General features: G+C 43.5%; 2 protein-coding genes across 4 annotated transcripts; both read right to left on the reverse strand.

The window, feature by feature from the left end:
* Nucleotides 1-199: 199 nt before the first annotated feature.
* Nucleotides 200-2,837, reverse strand: LOC123995612 (E3 ubiquitin-protein ligase TRIM35-like). Of its 3 annotated transcripts, none has more exons than XM_046299238.1 (6): nucleotides 2,717-2,837; nucleotides 2,041-2,533; nucleotides 1,730-1,825; nucleotides 1,391-1,644; nucleotides 1,188-1,309; nucleotides 200-1,007 (listed from the first exon to the last, which is right to left on the reverse strand). In XM_046299238.1, exons 2-6 carry the CDS (start codon nucleotides 2,455-2,457, stop codon nucleotides 463-465), a joined length of 1,434 nt encoding a protein of 477 aa, XP_046155194.1. In that variant the 5' UTR covers nucleotides 2,458-2,533; nucleotides 2,717-2,837; the 3' UTR covers nucleotides 200-462. The 3 variants fall into 3 exon arrangements, with proteins under 3 accessions (XP_046155194.1, XP_046155195.1, XP_046155196.1); XM_046299239.1 differs by having other exon boundaries at nucleotides 2,041-2,486; nucleotides 2,665-2,821; XM_046299240.1 differs by having other exon boundaries at nucleotides 2,041-2,521; nucleotides 2,665-2,818.
* Nucleotides 2,838-7,231: 4,394 nt separating this feature from the next.
* LOC123995728 (nuclear factor 7, ovary-like) lies at nucleotides 7,232-10,348 on the reverse strand. The gene is made up of 5 exons (XM_046299397.1): nucleotides 10,269-10,348; nucleotides 9,597-9,826; nucleotides 9,385-9,407; nucleotides 9,177-9,307; nucleotides 7,232-9,079 (listed from the first exon to the last, which is right to left on the reverse strand). The coding sequence occupies exons 2-5, from the start codon at nucleotides 9,699-9,701 to the stop codon at nucleotides 8,547-8,549; spliced, it is 792 nt and encodes a 263-aa protein (XP_046155353.1). The 5' UTR covers nucleotides 9,702-9,826; nucleotides 10,269-10,348; the 3' UTR covers nucleotides 7,232-8,546.
* Nucleotides 10,349-18,338: the final 7,990 nt, after the last annotated feature.

Here is an 18,338-nt window from a genome sequence, read left to right on the forward strand (position 1 = left end):
TTTGTTTTACTCGAAAAAATGTATTGATTGGTGAGTAACTTAAAAGACATTTAAATTCAATCCTAAAAAAGATCTGGAAGTCGTCTTCAAACAATATTCTTACAGGATCGTTTATAGATTTCAGGGGAAAACATTTTACGGTGTTATTACAGGAATGGTTTAGCCCAACTATTTGAAATTGATGACGACTGCATATAAATACTAGTTTATCTTAGTATTTTATAATAAAATATCACCACAGTAAAATGTTCCATTTTTATTCCACACAGAAAACGAAACTTTTATTCCATCCTACACAATAAAATAAATGTCAACAAGTGTCCATTAAATGAAATGTAAGTGTTAATTTAAAGGCAACGAGTGGCATTTAAATATTATTTATCCATTAGATGTTTCTCATGACATAAAAATCAACATTAAGAAAGACACTAGAGACAGAAAATTCCATGCGCCAACACATTCTCAGGTGTGATCTACAGCTTTCACTGAGACCTCTAATGGCTCAATCCTCAGAGGACACTGCTTACAGCCAACCCAGAAATAGGGGAAGACCCTCTCAGAAAAGGTGTGTTTGAAAGTGTAGATCTGCGTGTTGTCAGCTGGGTCAGAGAAGCACACTCTCCCCTTCTCCCAGTCTAGCTGCACTCTGATCCTCTGAGGGCTCTTCTTCAGATTGAGTCGTGTCAGGGGTGAGGTCCCTGCAAAGTACATCTTGTGGTAAAAGTACACGGACAGGTATCCATTCTTCAGTACGGAGGAGACCTTGTCTTTCCTCTGGATGGACTCTTTGGCTACACCGAGGACCCAGGCACTGTTCTCTCCAACCTCCACGTCCCAGACATGCTTTCCTGAGCTGAAGCCCTCAGAGCCCAGTACGCCTGTGTCAGGGTCAAACCTCTCGGGGTTGTCTGGAAGCTTCTGTTTGTCGTCGCTGTCCCTCACACTGGTGAGGTCTTCAGACAGCAGGAGCCAGGGGGCAGCCGTGTTGGGGTCCAGAGTCACTGGCGCTGAGGAGAAATTATATCCAGTTACCATGATGTAGTGGTTCTCACCACTGTAATTACTGTGTCAATACACATTAAGAAGCACTTTAAGTGCTTAAAAAATTAAGGTTTCAGTCTATCATGTAATGAAATAGACTAGTCTTGACACCGAGTGATGTTCAAAACTCTGCAGTTAGTACTCACTGTATTTAACAATCCCTTGCATCTTCTCCCACACTTTGTATTGAAGTGAGCCCAGGTACTTAGCCACATCGATGAGTGCTCCAGAGACCATAGCTGGGTCCTGCAGTGTGCTGCACTGAGCACTATACAGCCAGAACAAGTAGGAGTTAGTACTCATCACTGTCTGTAGACAGTGAACCCACCAGGGGTTGTAATATACTCACCTTCTCATTGTCTGCTTGCATTTCTGGAGAAAAAAAGTATCCTCCAAAGCCATCTCCTCCTCCATGGCTCTGATTGTGTCAGAGAGGGAGGCCAGGGTTCTGTCCATCTCCCTCATACTCTGCCTCAACATCTCACTCTTACTCTCCTCCTCCTCTTTCAGAGCTGCAAGCCTAGCAGCCTCTTCAGCTTGGAGGAAATGGTGGAGTGTCTCAAACTCCTCGTGAATCCTCTTTGCCACAAACCGGGCCTGGACCTGAAATGAGACCTTTGTTAGGATTGTGTGTTAACATATGAGAGAGTTTGATTTATTTCATACTATGGCCAACCACCAACACTACCTGAATGTGTGTCACTGTATTTTCATAGTTTTGCTTCATTTTGTCAAAAGCCTCTGTCTTCTCTTGCAAACAAGTAAGCACAGACTTCATATCCTCCTACAAAGAACATTAAAAAGACAATTGGACTAAGAATAGAGTAAACAAAACATATCAGTTCTTCAAAGGCAAACAGTTGCAGAAGGCATAAAACAGATTAGATCAAACTCACAGCATTTTCCCCTTTACCTTCATGTTTACCTCTGAACTCATAAAATGCTAGCTAGAGAACTCAATTTATATTTATAGGGTTGCCTATCACAACACCAGATTACCTTCATGTCGACTATAGCCTCTCCCACCGGGCAGCACTCATGGTTTTTATGCTTCCTGGAGGTGTGACAGACCACACAGATGGGCTCCTTGTCCTGCAGACAGAACAGCTTCAGCCTCTCCCCGTGCAGGGAGCACAGCTCACCCGGTTCACACAGCTCTCCTGTAGACCCAAGCGCTCCACTCTCCTGGATGTAGGAGTCACACAGGTTCTTCAGGGTGAGGCTGGCCACCGGCTCATCCACAAACTCCCTTCTACAGAGAGGGCAGTCTCGGGCCGAGCCCTTCCCAGACCAGTACTGCTGTAGGCAGGCTGCACAGAAACTGTGGCTGCACTTGAGGACCACAGGGTCCCTGAAGATGTCACAGCACACAGGGCAACAGAGGTCCTCCTCTGGGACAGAGAATCGAGCGGCCATGCCTTCTTCACACGAAAGTGACTCTTCCTCTGGAAGGGAATGTAGGGCAAAGGGACGCACAGAGCTGCAGGCATTAGACAAACACAGAGTGAGCCCTTGTTTTTTCTAGTTAGCTAATGGCCTCTGTAAGGTACAGTATTTACTTTACCCAACTAAATATTTGGGCTCAACAACATACTGCCTGAACTTCAAAATGGCCATACTTACTGCCTAGGACAAGTCGATGTTTAGTTTGGGAGTGCTTTAATAGAACAAGTTACATTGACACTCGCCTGATATCCAAGGCACGTCTACAGGAGAACGCAACCAATACACGTAACTAGCTCCTTGTTTTATCTGCGACGTCAAGAGTTGTTTTGACTTCCTTCTTCCTGTTATGGTGTGACACATCCTTATCGGGGTGGAGCCAGGCAGACCATTCTTTAACACTTTTACCACCAGTTCCACTTTGTGCTCACTTTGGTTTCATTATTATTATTATTATTATTATTATATTATTATTTGGTGGTACTAGACTGTTACTCCAATGTTTGTGTTTGTTGTCATTGTTGTCTTTGTAAACAAATGATTGATTCATATTAAAAGTAATGTTTCACTAATGAGTTGTCAAGCCATGAGCACTACACATACATAATATAAATCAACTACTATTTAAATGTTAATTGCATAGCCGTGGGATGTATTTACTCCATTGATATTAACATTTTTGTTGTAGGCCCACTCTGACTATAGGCCCATTTTACAGTGTGGCATTGAGCAACAGTGGTCTCTACTGTATACCGGTAGTTGGAGATCCCCATCTAGTGGCGAATATTTGCAATGGTAGCAAATTGAAACTTTATTTTATAACGTGTTAATGAATTAAATGAGCTAAACCCACTTATATAATTAAGAAGGTACATTCAGTTAAATAGAAAAGCACAACATGAAATGCAATAGAAACTTGTAATATTTATTTAGATAGCTGACTGTACTTTACATATTTGACATATTGTAACAACTGTTTTAAACACTTGTACAAGCATTATGAGATAGACAGTTGTTACCATACCACATTCCATTGGCATCCATTATATTACACTAGTTATACCCATAGTATGCTTTGTGTTGAGGCAAGTCTTACAGCTATTTACATGGAACTGGATTCAACTAAAGTTCACACAATGGGGTCCCTACAGTTGATACATCAACTAAATAACATGTTAGTAGGTATTTGTCCCCACATATTATAAACTTAGCAACCTGTCTCCACTCATGTTTATATTCTGCCCAAAGTTGGGGCTAACTGACAAAAGGCGCAGTGGGACCAATTGATTGGTACTGTAAAAGTATGGGAACACATTTTCAGTGAATGTATCATTGAAGGTGTACAGAGTAGTGCTCTTAGTGGGATCGCAGAATGTCAGCTCCCCCTTGTCACAGTCCAGACGTGCTCTGATCACTGGTGGGCTCTCATCCAACTTGATCTGGATGTCTGGGTTTACACATACTCTATATGTCCCACTAATATATCTGATGCTCCACAATCTACATTTTGAGTGACTTGTTGCACACAATGGACTCTTTGCCTACTCCCAGGGTCCAGTTATCACTTTATCCTACCTCTACATCCCAAAAATGTCTGCCTTTACTGTACCCTTCAGAACCCAACACTCCCATTTTAAGCCTCTCAGGATTTTCTGGAATGTTCTGCCTCTCCTCACTGTATGTCACAGTGGTCAGGTCATGAGTCAGTATGAGCCTTGCAGACGCTGTTTGGATCAATGGTCACTGAAGCTTTAAGGGGAAAGTTTATTTTACTTTTATATTGTACTTTAATACTGAAGTGTGTGGGTGTAATGGGAGATAAAACCATTTCAAATAAATATTGAAAAAATACATTTATTTCCAAAGTATTGTGGCCTTATTTGCTACAGTAAGATATTAAAAAACAACATTTGTGAAAAACTTGGACTTTCTATAGTAAACGATCCGAAGCATCTTCTTCCAGACCTTGGAGATCCCACATGCTTGGCCATGTCAATGAATGCTCCGGACACTACCTCAGCATCTGCAGTGTCTGTTGCTGTGGATTCGGCTCTGTGGGAATAAGAAAACATCAGTGCTGTTGTAAATGGAGTGTAACATGTATTTAGTATTGATGAAAGGGGACTTCATTTACGACATACCTATTAAGTATGGCCTTGTAATTGTACAAAAGAAGGACATATTTCACTATGTTATATCAGATGACACTGAGATAATTGAGAAAAACTCACAGAGAAATAACTAATTTACAGTTGTGAACTCATTCACCAGCAATTTCCGACCTGGTTGAGAATTTCAAGGCGTTATACGACATTTGACTGTAGACTAGCAGTGTGACACTTTAGACGAACATTAGTTTTTGCAGTGAGTTCATGAGCTCATGTTGGGAATTTATATCTTTGTAATTTAAAACATCTTTACCCTTACCTGAAGGAATGTGATATTGTCAACTTCCATTTCCTTGATCATTTGAATAGTCTCTATTAGGGTTGAAATCTGCTTGGTCAACGGCTCAGCTCTTTCTCGCATCACTTGACATTTCTGTTGCTCTTCCTTTCTCAGGGCAGCTGTCCTGGCTGTCTCTTCCTGTTCCGGGAACTGGTGGAGTTTCTTAAACTCCCCCTTATCTGCTCCTCTCCACACGGGACTTGACCATAATGGACTTGACCAAACTTGAACACTGCTCAAATGTTTCTACATTTCAAAACTTATTGTTTTTAAATGACAGATACCCGTATATGCTCCTCCCAGGTTGGATGGTACATCTTGGCTGTGTGCATGTTTTTTAATTCCTTCTTCAAAGTGGAACTCACACGCTGGATTTCTCTCTAAAAATAAATGAAAAGTGATTCTTGTAAACATGGTAAATGTATGTTACACAGACCAGTCTTTTAATCCAGCCAGTCACTCTCTACTCAGTCACATAATGTGATTTAAATGACCAGTTCAAATAAAAGCAAAGGAAACAGATACTTTCACAAACGGACCTTCAAATCAGGCAGGGCCTCCTCAGTGGGACAGCAGTCATGGCCTTTACGTTTCTTTGATGTGTGACAGACAACACAGATGAACGGCTTGTCATCAAAACAGAAGAGTTCCATGTTGCAGGCAATTCACTCCCTCTCTGCAACGATTCTCAGAGACTCTTTAAGGCACAACTTAGGCTAGGTTCATCAATAGAACACTCGTTCCTGCATACAGGACACAGCAGATTGTCCATATCCTTCCAGTATTTCTATAGACACTCCTCACAGAAGCCATGGCTGCATTTGAGGACGACAAGGGTGATGTATATTTATTTTTTATTTAAACTTTATTTAACTAGGCAAGTCAGTTAAGAACACATTCTTATTTACAAAGACGGCCTACCAAAAGGCAAAAGGCCTCCTGCGGGGTTGGTTCTGCAGATGGGGACCACAGACCACTTCTCAGTTCCTATGCTTCCTGACTGATGTTTTGGCCACTTTTGAATGCTGGCGGTGCTTGCTTTCACTCTAGTGGTAGCATGAGACGGAGTCTACAACCCACACAAATGGCTCAGGTAGTGCAGCTCATCCAGGATGGCACAAAGGTTTGTTGTGTCTGTCAGCGTAGTGTCCAGAGCATGGAGGTGCTACCAGGAGACAGGTCAGTACATCAGGAGATGTGGAGGAGGCCGTAGGAGGACAACAACCCAGCAGCAGGACTGCTACCTCCGCCTTTGTGCAAGGAGGAGCAGGAGGAGCACTGCCAGAGCCCTGCAAAATGACCTCCAGCAGGCCACAAATGTGCATGTGTCTGCTCAAACACTCAGAAACAGACTCCATGAGGGTGGTATGAGGGCCCGACGTCCACAGGTGGGGGTTGTGCTTACAGCCCAACACCGTGCAGGACGTTTGGCATTTGCCAGAGAACACCAAGATTGGCAAATTCGCCACTGGCACCCTGTGCTCTTCACAGATGAAAGCAGGTTCACACTGAGCACATGTGACAGTTTGTGACAGTCTGGAGACGCCGTGGAGAACGTTCTGCTGCCTGCAACATCCTCCAGCATGACCGGTTTGGCGGTGGGTCAGTCATGGTGTGGGGTGGCATTTTTTTGGGGGGCCGCACAGCCCTCCATGTGCTCGCCAGAGGTAGCCTGACTGCCATTAGGTACCGAAATTAGATCCTATAATAATAATAACCCCTTGTGAGACCATATGCTGGTGTGGTTGGCCCTGGGTTCCTCCTAATGCAAGACAATGCTAGACCTCATGTGGCTGGAGTGTGTCAGCAGTTCCTGCAAGGGGAAGGCATTGATGCTATGGACTGGCCCGCCCGTTCCCCAGACCTGAATCCAATTGAGCACATTAGGGACATCATGTCTCGCTCCATCCACCAACGCCACGTTGCACCACAGACTGTCCAGGAGTTGGCGGTTTCTTTAGTCCAGGTCTGGGAGGAGATCCCTCAGGAGACCATCCGCCACCTCATCATGAGCATGCCCAGGCGTTGTAGGGAGGTCATACAGGCACGTGGAGGCCACACACACTACTGAGCCTCATTTTGACTTGTTTTAAGGACATTACATCAAAGTTGGATCAGCCTGTAGTGTGGTTTTCCACTTTAATTTTGAGTGTGACTCCAAATCCAGACCTCCATGGGTTGATAAATTTGATTTCCATTGATAATTTTTGTGTGATTTTGCTGTCAGCATATTCAACTATGTAAAGAAAAAAGTATTTCATAAGAATATTTCATTCATTCAGATCTAGGATGTGTTATTTTATTGTTCCCTTTATTTTTTTGAGCAGTGTATATATATATTGGACAAAACACACATCACAATAAGAGAGACAACATAACAGTACATAAAGAGAGTATATAAGACAACAACATATCAAGGCAGCAACACAACATGACAATACAACATGGTAGCAACACAACATGGTAAAAGCACAAAACATGGTACAAACATTATTGGGCACAGACAACAACACAAAGGGCAAGAAGGTAGAGACAACAATATGTCACGAAATGCAGCCACAACTGTAAGTAAGAGTTTTATTTATGTCACAACACACAGGACAAGAGAGGTGTTCCTCCAGGAGAGACAAGCTGGCTGCCAATTTAATGAATCACTCTGTGTGCTATTCTGTCTTGGTTAAGGCTAGAATCCATCAAGCAGGTTAACTGAGTTGTAGCACAGGGGGCAGGTTATACTGGTTATAAAGACATGATACAGACTAAAACTCCACCCACAGTTAAGTTTTCATATTCCAGGAAACTAAACTAGCACATTTCCCTCTGTGTCCTGGCAGGAACCCAGATGTGTGTAGCGTTCCAACCAACGATAATGAGTGATCTGACACAGCCATGTATTAATACGTCGCATCTTGTCATAGCAGCTTTTACACATATCATATAATACATAGTAAAGTAAATATGCAGCTGTCACCTTTCCAATATCTATTAGGAAATACACTGTACAGACTAGTGACCTTTTTGTTATTTAATCAAACTAGTGATGTGCCAATTAGTACCTGTGTTGTGAGAACAATACTTTACCACTAGATGTCAGTAAGTGTCCAGACATTGCAAAGAGAAACAGTCATTACTGTGAAACTAATTGTAAAACTACATTGTAGACTGTTACTTACTGATGGTGAAGATATCGTAGTATTGCTTAACAGTTTATAACTATACAGACATTGTCGTCCAATGAGATATGCTGCCATTATATGTTACATCATTACATTCTAGTCTGAAAATAGTCCTACAGTAAATCCCATTTACTTTTAACCTGTCCTTTCTGCTTTTTAGTATCTTCTGCTTTCCCCCACAACCCCTCCGATATACACACACACACACACACACACACACACACACACACACACACACACACACACACACACACACACACACACACACACACACACACACACACACACACACACACACACACACACACACACACACACACACACACACACACACACACACACACACACACACACACAAACACACATTAGGTTGGAGAACTGGAGCAGAGGGAATCCGCAGTGCAGTGGCCAATGAGCAGATTTGCCTCGTGCCCCAGCTCACGTCTCAGTTACCTTAGTGAGGGGTCTCTTACAAAGGCGCAGTGGGCTTTTAAGACTGCCTATACTAAAGTATGGGAACAGCTTTTTAGTAAATGTGTGTTTGAAGGTGTACAGAGTATTGCTCATAGTGGGGTCGGAGAATGTGACCTCCCCCTTGTCACAGTCCAGACATACTCGGATCACTTGTGGGCATTCATCTACCTTGATCTCTTGGCGTGATTTCACACCTGCTCTGTATTTCCCATTAATATATCTGATGGTCCACAATCCACTCTCAGGATCCAGTTTTACTAGCTTCTTCCGCACAATGGACTCTTTGGCTACTCCCAGAGACCAGTTATCGCTGTCTCCTACCTCAACGTCCCAGAAATGTTTGCCTTCAATGAAGCCCTCAGACCCCAACACTCCTACATGAAACCTTTCAGGATTGTCTGGAAGACTCTGCTTTACCTCACAGCACGTCACAGTGGTGAGGTCATCAGTGAGGATGAGCTTTGTGGACACTGTGTTTGGATCCATGGTTACAGGATCTAAGGAGATACAGATAAATCATTTCACAGAACTATTGAAATATATATTCTGTTCACAAATGTTGGCGAATTGAATTGTGAAATACCCTGGACTTACTGTAGTCAACAATCTTAATCAGACTGTTCCAGACTTTGAACGTCAGACATCCAACATGCTTGGCCATGTCAATGAATGCTCCTGGCCCCATCTCAGCATTTGCAGCAGTGTCTGGAGGTGTGCACTCGGCTCTAGGGTAATAACTCAACTTTAGTGATTCCATTCAATGGAATGGAAAAGTATGGAGATCAAATAAAATGGGACTTACCTGACAAGTATGGCCTCGTAGTTCTATAAAAACAACAAGGACAAATGACACTGTTACAGTATGAGGTGGCTGTGAAATAAAAGTCCATAAACCCGTCAATCATTGTAAATATGCTTATTTGCCTCATAGCTTACAGGTGTGTCCATTGACAGTTGTGAAACAATTGTATTCACCACCAATTGACATAAATTAAATAATACTGGCCCACATACCTGCAGGAATGTGATATCATCAGTCTCCATGTCCTTTTTGATAACTTCAATAGTCTCAGAAAGCATTGAGATATTCTTGGTCAACTTCTCCATTCTTTCTCTCATCACTTCATATTTCAGCTGTTGTTCCTTTTTCAGAGCAGCTATCCTGGCAGCCTCTTCTTCCTCTAGGAACTGGTAAAATTTCTTAAACAACCCCCTTATCTGCTCCTCTCCAGTTGGCCCTGGACCTACCATAGACAAGAAGGAAACTTAAAAGGATAGTTCACCCAAATTACAGATTTACATATTGGTTTCTATACCCTGAAGCAGTCTATGGACAAAGTATGACAGCAATCTATGTTTTGTTTTAGTTTCCCTGTGCAGCGATGCTCCCCATCCAACCTGACAGAGCTTGAGAGGATCTGCAGAGAAGAATGGGAGAAACTCCCCAAATACAGGCATGCCAAGCTTGTAGTGTAATACCCAATAAGACTTGAGGCTGTAATCAGTGCCAAAGGTGCTTCAACAAAGTACTGAGTGAAGGGTCTGAATACTGATGAGGGAAAAAAACTGTTGAATTCATTTTAGAATAAGGCTGTAACGTAACAACATTTGTAAAAAGTCAAGAGGTCTCAATACTTTCTGAATGCACTGCATCTTTACTAGAAATAATGTATTACTGTGAACTACCATTAAGTGTTCCACACAGTTTTCCTCTTCCAGTTTGGCGGTGGTCATTTTTCCCAATTTGTTCTGCAGAGGAGCCTTGATTTTACTCTAGAATGACATAAGAAGTGAAATTGATCAACCAGGCGTTCATTGTACAGTATTCAGCTATTCAAGTCTTTATTCAGTCACAGAGGGATGCATTTCTCTTTAAACACGGGCATAGTTAACAAATCAAATCACACAATTATCAGTTAAATAAAGGCAAACATGTTGAAATCTGTCTCACCTTCAAATCAGGCAGAGCCTCCTCAATGGGATAGCAGTCATGGCCTTTATGTTTCTTTGATATGTGACAGACAACACAGATGAGCTGTTTGTCATCAAAACAGAAGAGTTTGAGTTTCTCTCCATGCAGCTGGCAGATATCCTGAGATCCTTTCTCCTTTTCACTTCCTCTCTGGAACGATTCACAGAGATTCTTTAAGGCCAAACTTTGGCTCGGTTCCTCAGGAGAACACTCTCTCCTGCATACAGGACACAGGAAAATCTCCAAGTCCTTCCAGTATTTCCGGAGACACTCCTCACAGAAGCTGTGGCTGCATTTGAGGACGACGGGGTTGCTGAATATGTCACAACACACGGGACAAGAGAGGTGTTCCTCCAGGAGAGACAAGCTGGCTTCCATTATAATGTATCACTCAGTGTGCTATTCTGTCTTGGTTAAGGCTAGAATCCATCAAGCAGGTTAACTGAGTTGTAGCGCAGGGGGCAGGTTATACTGGTTATAAAGACATGATACAGACTAAAACTCCACCCACAGTTATGTTTTCATATTACAGGAAATGAAACCAAAACCAGAACTATCACATTTCCCTCTGCATCCTGGCAGAAACTCAGGTGTGTGTAATGTACCAACCAGAAATAAGGAGTGATATAACACACACTAGAGGCATATAAAACAACAATAAAAAAATATGTTAAATCAAACAAGGACTTTACCACTAGATGTCAGTAGGTATCCAGCCATTGCAAAGAGCAACGGTTATTACTGCGAAAAGCATTGCAAAACGACATTGTAGACTGCTGGTGAAGACATGGCAGTATTGCTTAATCGTTTCTAAGTATACAGACATGGTCACCCAATGAGATATATGCTGTTATTATATGTAGTGCACTTTCAAATCTAGTCGGAAAATAGCCAATTTACTTTGAACCTGTCTTTCAACACACCAAGGTACATGTCATCTTACTAACAAACAATTCCCCAACTAAATGCTATTGCAGTCTTTCTCTCTCTCGCATTATGTATTGAAGTGAATTCTTCAATCTGGACTCTGGTGTTTCAGATCAAAATGATGTCATTTCAAGTGTTTGCAAGTGTTCAGTTTGTCTGTCTCTGTATAGATATTCTGTATAAACTACTGTGTACTATATGTACTCTGTGTAGAATGATAGCCTCATCTAGTTGTGAGAACTTGAAATGGCAGTAGATGCCAAAAAATGGATCATCTGTCAATCAACAATGTTTAAAGTGAGTTAAATTCACTTCAACAAGATGGAAGAAAACAATATTTATAAGTTTTCAGACCCTTTGCTATGAGACTCGAAATTGAGCTCAGGTGCATCCTGTTTCCATTGATCATCCTTGAGATGTTTCTACAACTTGATTGGAGTCCACCTGTGGTAAATTCAGTTGATTGGACATGATTTGTGAAGGCACAAACCTGTCTATATAAGGTCCCACAGTTGACAAGTCATGTCATAGCAGAAACCAAGCCATGAGGCCGAAGGAATTGTCCGTAGAGCGCCGAGACAGGATTGTGTCGAGGCACAAATCTGGGGAAGGATACCAACACATTTCGGCAGCATTGAAGGTGCCCAAGAACACAGTGTCCTCCATCATTCTTAAATGGAAGAAGTTTGGAACCACTAAGACTCTTCCTAGAGCTGGCAACCCGGGCCAAACTGAGCAATCAGGGGAGAAGGGCCTTGGTCATCCAATGAGATATGCTGTTATTACATGTAAATTTAGATGATAAATTGTCTTAAAGTAAAATGTGAGACACCAAGGGTAACTGACGCAAGCTTAGTGATTATTTCACTCATACTGTCCACCATTCTTCCAGTTAGCCAGGCAACTTGGAGCCTTATCGGGGATCCAAGTTGATAGTACAGGGGACAGACTCTTTTCACGCAACTTCGATATGAAGTCATTTTCGTAGCAGGTTAGGAGAGCATTTTTGCTAACCCTAACCTTAACCCTTTTCCTAACATTAACTCAGTCTCCTAACCTGCTACGTTAGTTCTCCTAACCTGCAGCGAAAAAGTCACTTCCTGATCGAAGTGGTGTAAAGAGTGTTTCTCCACTGTACAGAATGTGAGTGTGCAGTGCACTTCCCAATCGTCCTGGGGAGAGGAGAGGGTGCTGATTCCCAGTGCCTAGTCCAAAATGTCCTCTTCCTCTTAAGCTCTTAAGCAGCACAGTATCACAGTGTGCTGATCATAGCCCAGCGTTGTCAAGTCCCTAACCTGGACTTGGGTACTACAACACTGGCACTGACCCCAAGTGTCCTGTGAGAGAACAGGGTGCTGGGGCCCAGTGTCTGCCCCAAAATGCCCTCCTGGTTCGATGTTAGGATTGATCAACTTGGCAATGGAAGTTGTGGTGGCTTGCTGGATCAAAGTGCAGGTTGATAGTGTTGAAATCGACTCCACCCACAATGACCAGCAGTTTCTATATGTCATTCTCATTACAGAGAGTTGCTAGGCAACAAAACCGAAACTTACAGTCACATTTCACTCTGCCTGTTCCCGACAGAAACTAAGGCTCTGACTCAGGGGTATATGCACAATATTACCAACCAGTGGAGGCTGCTGAGAGGAGGAACGACTCTTAATAATAGCTGGAATGGAGCGGATGTAATGGCATCAGACCATGTGTTTGATGTATTTGATACCATTCCACCTATTCCGCTCCAGTCATTACCACGAGCCCTTCCTCCCCAATTAATGTGCCACCAACCCCTGTGCTACCAACCCACATTATGACAATCTAACAGTCAGACAATAAGTATTGTCTTGTCAAACCAACTGGTATTTGTATATACAGTGACTATGCAGCTGTCACCTTTGTAATATCTATTAGGAAATATATTGTACAGACTGCTGACATACTACAACAACAATAAAACATCTAATTAAACTAGTTAAGTAGCTACTAGTACCCTTGTTGTGAGAACTGTACTTTACCACTCAGCAAGTGTCCAGACATTGCAAAGAGAAACAGTTGTTACTGTGAAACATTGAAAAACTACATGGTAGACTGTTACTTACTGCTGGTGAAGACGGTAGTATTACTTAATAGTGTATAAGTATACAGACATGGTCATCCAATGAAATATGCTGTTATCACATCTATCATACTTTTAAATCAAGATGAAAAATTGTCCTAAAGTTTATCCAATTTGCTTCAAATATGTGAGACACCAAGGGTTACTGTCATTTTATTAGCAAGCAATTTCAACAGCCTCAACTAAATATTGTCTCCTGACTCTCTCTCTCTCTCTCTCTCTCTCTCTCTCTCTCTCTCTCTCTCTCTCTCTCTCTCTCTCTCTCTCTCTCTCTCTCTCTCTCTCTCTCTCTCTCTCTGTCTCAGATGGAGAGTGGAGTGGCAGGGAGGCAGTGCGACGGACGCAGGCTTAGTGATTCATTATGTCTCTCATACCGTTCAATGTTCTCCCAGGCAGCCAGGCAACTAGGAGCCTCATTGGGTCTGAGAATGGCTGTCAATCCTTCTAGGTTCTAATGAGCTTTGGCAGTTTGACATGCAGTGTTCCCTCTTACTATCCTCCCTGGGACTCGTCTCAGTGACAGATGCCTTCTGGAGAGTATCAGGACCCCTCCACCAGTCTCACACCGCTATCAGGGTGTTACAGAGCTGATAGTACATAGGACAGACTCTTTTCATACCCCTTGGATACGAAGGGATTTTCGTAGCAGGTTAAGACAGGATTTCTGTCTCCTAACCTGCTACATTAATCACCCTAACCTGCTGCGCAAGTTCTTCTGACCTGCAGCGAAAAAGTCATTTCCTGATCAAAGTGGTGAAAAGAGTGTTTCTCCACAGTACAAAGTGTGAGTGTGCGGTGCACTTCCGCCAAGGATCCTGGGGAGAGGAGAGGTTCCTGGTTCCCCGTACCTGTCCCAAAATGTCCCCTTCCTCTTAAGCTGACAGCAGAGTATGACAGTGTGCTAGGACAAGCGCGCGGCGACGCAGTGTGCGTGAGTGCTTGCTTAACCTGTCTTTCACCCCAGACTGTTAACCCGACAACACGCCCATAAGGAAGAATCCTAGAAGCCACAGAAGAACTAAACAGACGGGATAAGCATCAGCCAGAAGAACTAAACAGACGGGATAAGTCATGCTTGGCAGAACATCAGGCTTGGTGTTTCTACCCGGACGGTAAGAAATCACAAACTCGAAAACGAGCGAAAAAACAACGCCCAACGAGCTTGACCTCTCGGGCATTAAGTCGTTTGGCAGAACGGATGTACTCAAGGTTCTTATGGTCTGAGCACTGCCCAGCGTTGTAGTCAAGTCCCTAACCTGGACTTGGGTGCTACAGCACTGGCACTGCTCCCACGTGTCCTGGGAGAGAACAGGGTGCTGGGGCCCAGTGTCTGTCCCTAAATGCCCACCTCCTCTTGGTTCGATGTCTCAATCCCACTCTGCTGTGGATCTCCTTCCTGTAGCTTGTCCTCTGGAGAGACAGAAGGTATTGATGCCAATGGCTCTGAGAGCATATTAAATGTTGTTATCAATATAGTATAGCGGTGTCACATTTATTGCAGCCTCGTGTAAACCGATTCAATAGGCTATTAATCTGCTGTGCTACGCAGTAATGGTGGACGGTAACTAGTGAGAAGAGGGACCATTAGTTATTAGGGTGCTTATGGACTGAAGAGAGCAAAGTGTAGAAGGGAAGGAAGAGCGAGAGAGATGGAGATGGAGGGAGAGAGGGAGAGAGAGAGGGAGGGAGAGAGCTCCTCAAATGATCACAGTGAATAACTACCAACAGAACAGGCCTGTAGAGTAGTCCTTGGGTAAATAGTGGAAGACATTAGTAGATGAATATCCTCAAGTTGAAACACAACTGTAATTGTTACAGCCCCGAGATGGAAGAAGACCATGGTGCTTGGTCTGTATGTCATGCTTTATCAATATTTCCTATTCAGAAAGAAATTGTTGTGTGACGTGTCGACCAATCATTTCCATTCCCTTCACGTTCTGAGTAGTAGAGGACCACGAGCGTCAAAGGAAATAAACCTCAAGCACATCCATTTAATCAGAGGAGAATTTCATTTCTGCTTTTCACATATGAATTGAGGCCTCCGTATAAATTGGATGAAATGCACAATATCACCAGACTGGCCAGGCTGGCTGCTTACCAAGTACCAGTTACCTTTTCGGTCATATTGATTCTTTTCTCCCTTCTCTGTATTGGTGGAGGAACTCTTGACAACAATATCAGACAGACATGAAACCAATGGAAAAAAATATTCAGTTTAGAAAGTTTCCCCAGAAGCCATTTTATTTATGGATTCTTACTCAGAGGCCAAATGTGTGTTGACCACTGGAATGGAGGGAGACAGAGGGTGAGACAAGGAAGGAGAGACACACAGTGAATAACTACACAACAGAACACACACACAAGTTGAAACACAACACACACACACACACACACACACACACACAACACACACACACAACACACACACACACACACACACACACACACACACACACACACACACACACACACACACACACACACACACACACACACACACACACACACACACACACACACACACACACACACACACACACACACACACACACACACACACACACACACACACACACACACACACACACACACACACACACACACACACACACACACACACACACACACACACACACACACACACACACGGCTTGCATGGGGATGAATGAGAGGTGAGGTCAATCTTATTTGGAGAGAATGGTGAGAAGCCTGGGACTCAGACTTCATCCTCCTTGGAGCTCTGGAAGGTCGCCAGGCCTCACATTTCAGATCTCCAGGATTCACTGGGAGCCCAGCTGTTATTGGGTGTGCATACCTCCACCTCCACCACTGCAAATAGAGTTTAAAGGAGCATCATCAATTCAATAACCCACACCAGACGGGACAACACAACACCCACTCTCCCCTCCCCAATCTCATTCTTCTTTTCATTTTTTATTCCCAAGCTTTCCTTTAAACTCTAGCTGAGGGAGAGAGTGATTACAAGGTTGTCAAATCGTTCTTAGTTTTTTCTCTGGCTTTGTGATGGTGCGAGCGAGGAAAGCGCTCCTGGTGTAAGGAAGGTTTTCACAATCACCTTCCTGAAATTGTGTTTCACGTTATGGATTTTTTTTCTTTCATCAATGTCCTGAAATGGTGACTGGGGACAATTATGGAAACACCCACTCTGGAGAGATAAGAAACGTTACAATGTGATTCAGATCACAGACGCAGGCACTACATCACATCACGTAGACATCTCCAGACTACGGTGTTTAGGGTAGCATCCATTCTATTAGGGCTGATCTGAAAGGTTGGTGCCAAACCAATGTCACAGATTGACCGTCTCAAAGTAGGTCACATGGCCTACAGTGCAGAAATGGTAATTGTCAATGGTGAGTGGCCTAATCCACTGTGGTTTGCTGGGATAGGCTCTAAGCTCTGGGCCGCACAGTGAAGAGAAGAGGACCAGCTTCACACCACAGGCAGATAAGGAGGTAGTAGCTAGAGGAAACTGGGAGTCTTTTTAGAGCCAAGATGGATGGTTGTGATGCTCCATCATGGCACAACAGGGCCTCTGTCCCAATGATAGGGGATATTAAGAGCTGCCCTGGGAGAAAGGATCCTGCCCTCATTAACTGTGTGCTAGCGGGGCATATACAAGATGGGAATGGTTATAAGGCGCTATATAATCCTCCATTGACCTCTGCTAGCCACGTGCATCCGTCTCAGAGCTGGAGTTCATCAGGGACACATCCGCTGCCGCTGGCTGGAAATAACGTGACTTGTGTGGGGTTGATTCATGACAGGATGGGGTCCTTGGAGACAGTGGATAGTAGATGGTGCCGTACAGTAACAATACATGTACCTTCCTCTGAGACATCACTGTTATATGTGATTACATTGAGAGTAAGAGATGATGTGAGGCCTCTGCATATGTTGTTTTTCCATCCTGATCATGGGGGGGATTTAATTAATAAAACCTCTTTGCTTGCAAGAAGCGATTGTTACCATTTAGAATTTGACAGTTTCCATGGGACCGAGAATGCAAATAATCCTTTAATCTTAGCAGTCGGTCCCAGCCTCACAGCCGCCTCCTGCATCCCTCATCACATTACAACTCACACAACTCACATTGGTCCCAGCAACCCTTTGTCCCATGTTAAATGCTTCAGGCTCGTAGCCATTGTGGGGTTCTAATGCTTTTTATTAGTCATTTCTTAGTGGTTTTAAATTTGATCAGTTGGTGCGCTGGCCTCCTACTGAGGGGAGATGGCAGAGAAGGTAACATTCAGTAAATTAGCCTCCCAAAGTGCATCAGCCCAGTCCTTAAGCACTGACCCGTCATACTAGTGTGTTAGCGTAGGAAATCCCAGGATACTTTGAGCTGCTGAGGGCAGAGAAAGTACCATTCAGTAAACAATGAGGAAGTAGAAGGATGGAGTGAGTCATCAGGGAGTTTTAACCTATAGATAACGAGGATTAGGCATGCAGGTGACATAACAGGTGCATCACTGTGGATCCCTGGTTTAACCGGCAGTTACTCATAGCTCAAGTCCATTTAGAGTTTCAGTCATCAGTGTACAGTAGCCTACATCCTCTTTGTCATGCAAGGAGCCAAAGTGGAGCTGATGAATGAAACGGGATGCCGTCACTCACGGCAACCAGCCCATCCCCTTACGCCTTCTCTGTGGGTGGACGCTGGACAGACATGGTCCCGTTGCCAAGCTACGGCAGGGGAATGCATCGCTTCATTGTGTCA

The sequence above is a fragment of the Oncorhynchus gorbuscha genome, linkage group LG14 (genome assembly GCF_021184085.1).
Source record: "Oncorhynchus gorbuscha isolate QuinsamMale2020 ecotype Even-year linkage group LG14, OgorEven_v1.0, whole genome shotgun sequence".
NCBI lineage: Eukaryota > Metazoa > Chordata > Actinopteri > Salmoniformes > Salmonidae > Oncorhynchus > Oncorhynchus gorbuscha.

Bases quoted from the DNA above. Each gene is read 5' to 3' on its own strand.
- LOC123995728 (XM_046299397.1), bottom strand. From the start codon at position 9,701: ATGAGAGAAAGAATGGAGAAGTTGACCAAGAATATCTCAATGCTTTCT. The intron at 9,308-9,384 runs GTAAGTCCCATT...TTATTACCCTAG, and splicing joins TACGAGGCCATACTTGTCAG to AGCCGAGTGCACACCTCCAG. The intron at 9,080-9,176 runs GTAAGTCCAGGG...GTATCTCCTTAG, and splicing joins GATTAAGATTGTTGACTACA to ATCCTGTAACCATGGATCCA.
- LOC123995612 (XM_046299238.1), bottom strand. From the start codon at position 2,457: ATGGCCGCTCGATTCTCTGTCCCAGAGGAGGACCTCTGTTGCCCTGTG. The intron at 1,826-2,040 runs GTAATCTGGTGT...TGTTCTTTGTAG, and splicing joins AGGCTATAGTCGACATGAAG to GAGGATATGAAGTCTGTGCT. The intron at 1,310-1,390 runs GTGAGTATATTA...CTGGCTGTATAG, and splicing joins TGCAAGCAGACAATGAGAAG to TGCTCAGTGCAGCACACTGC.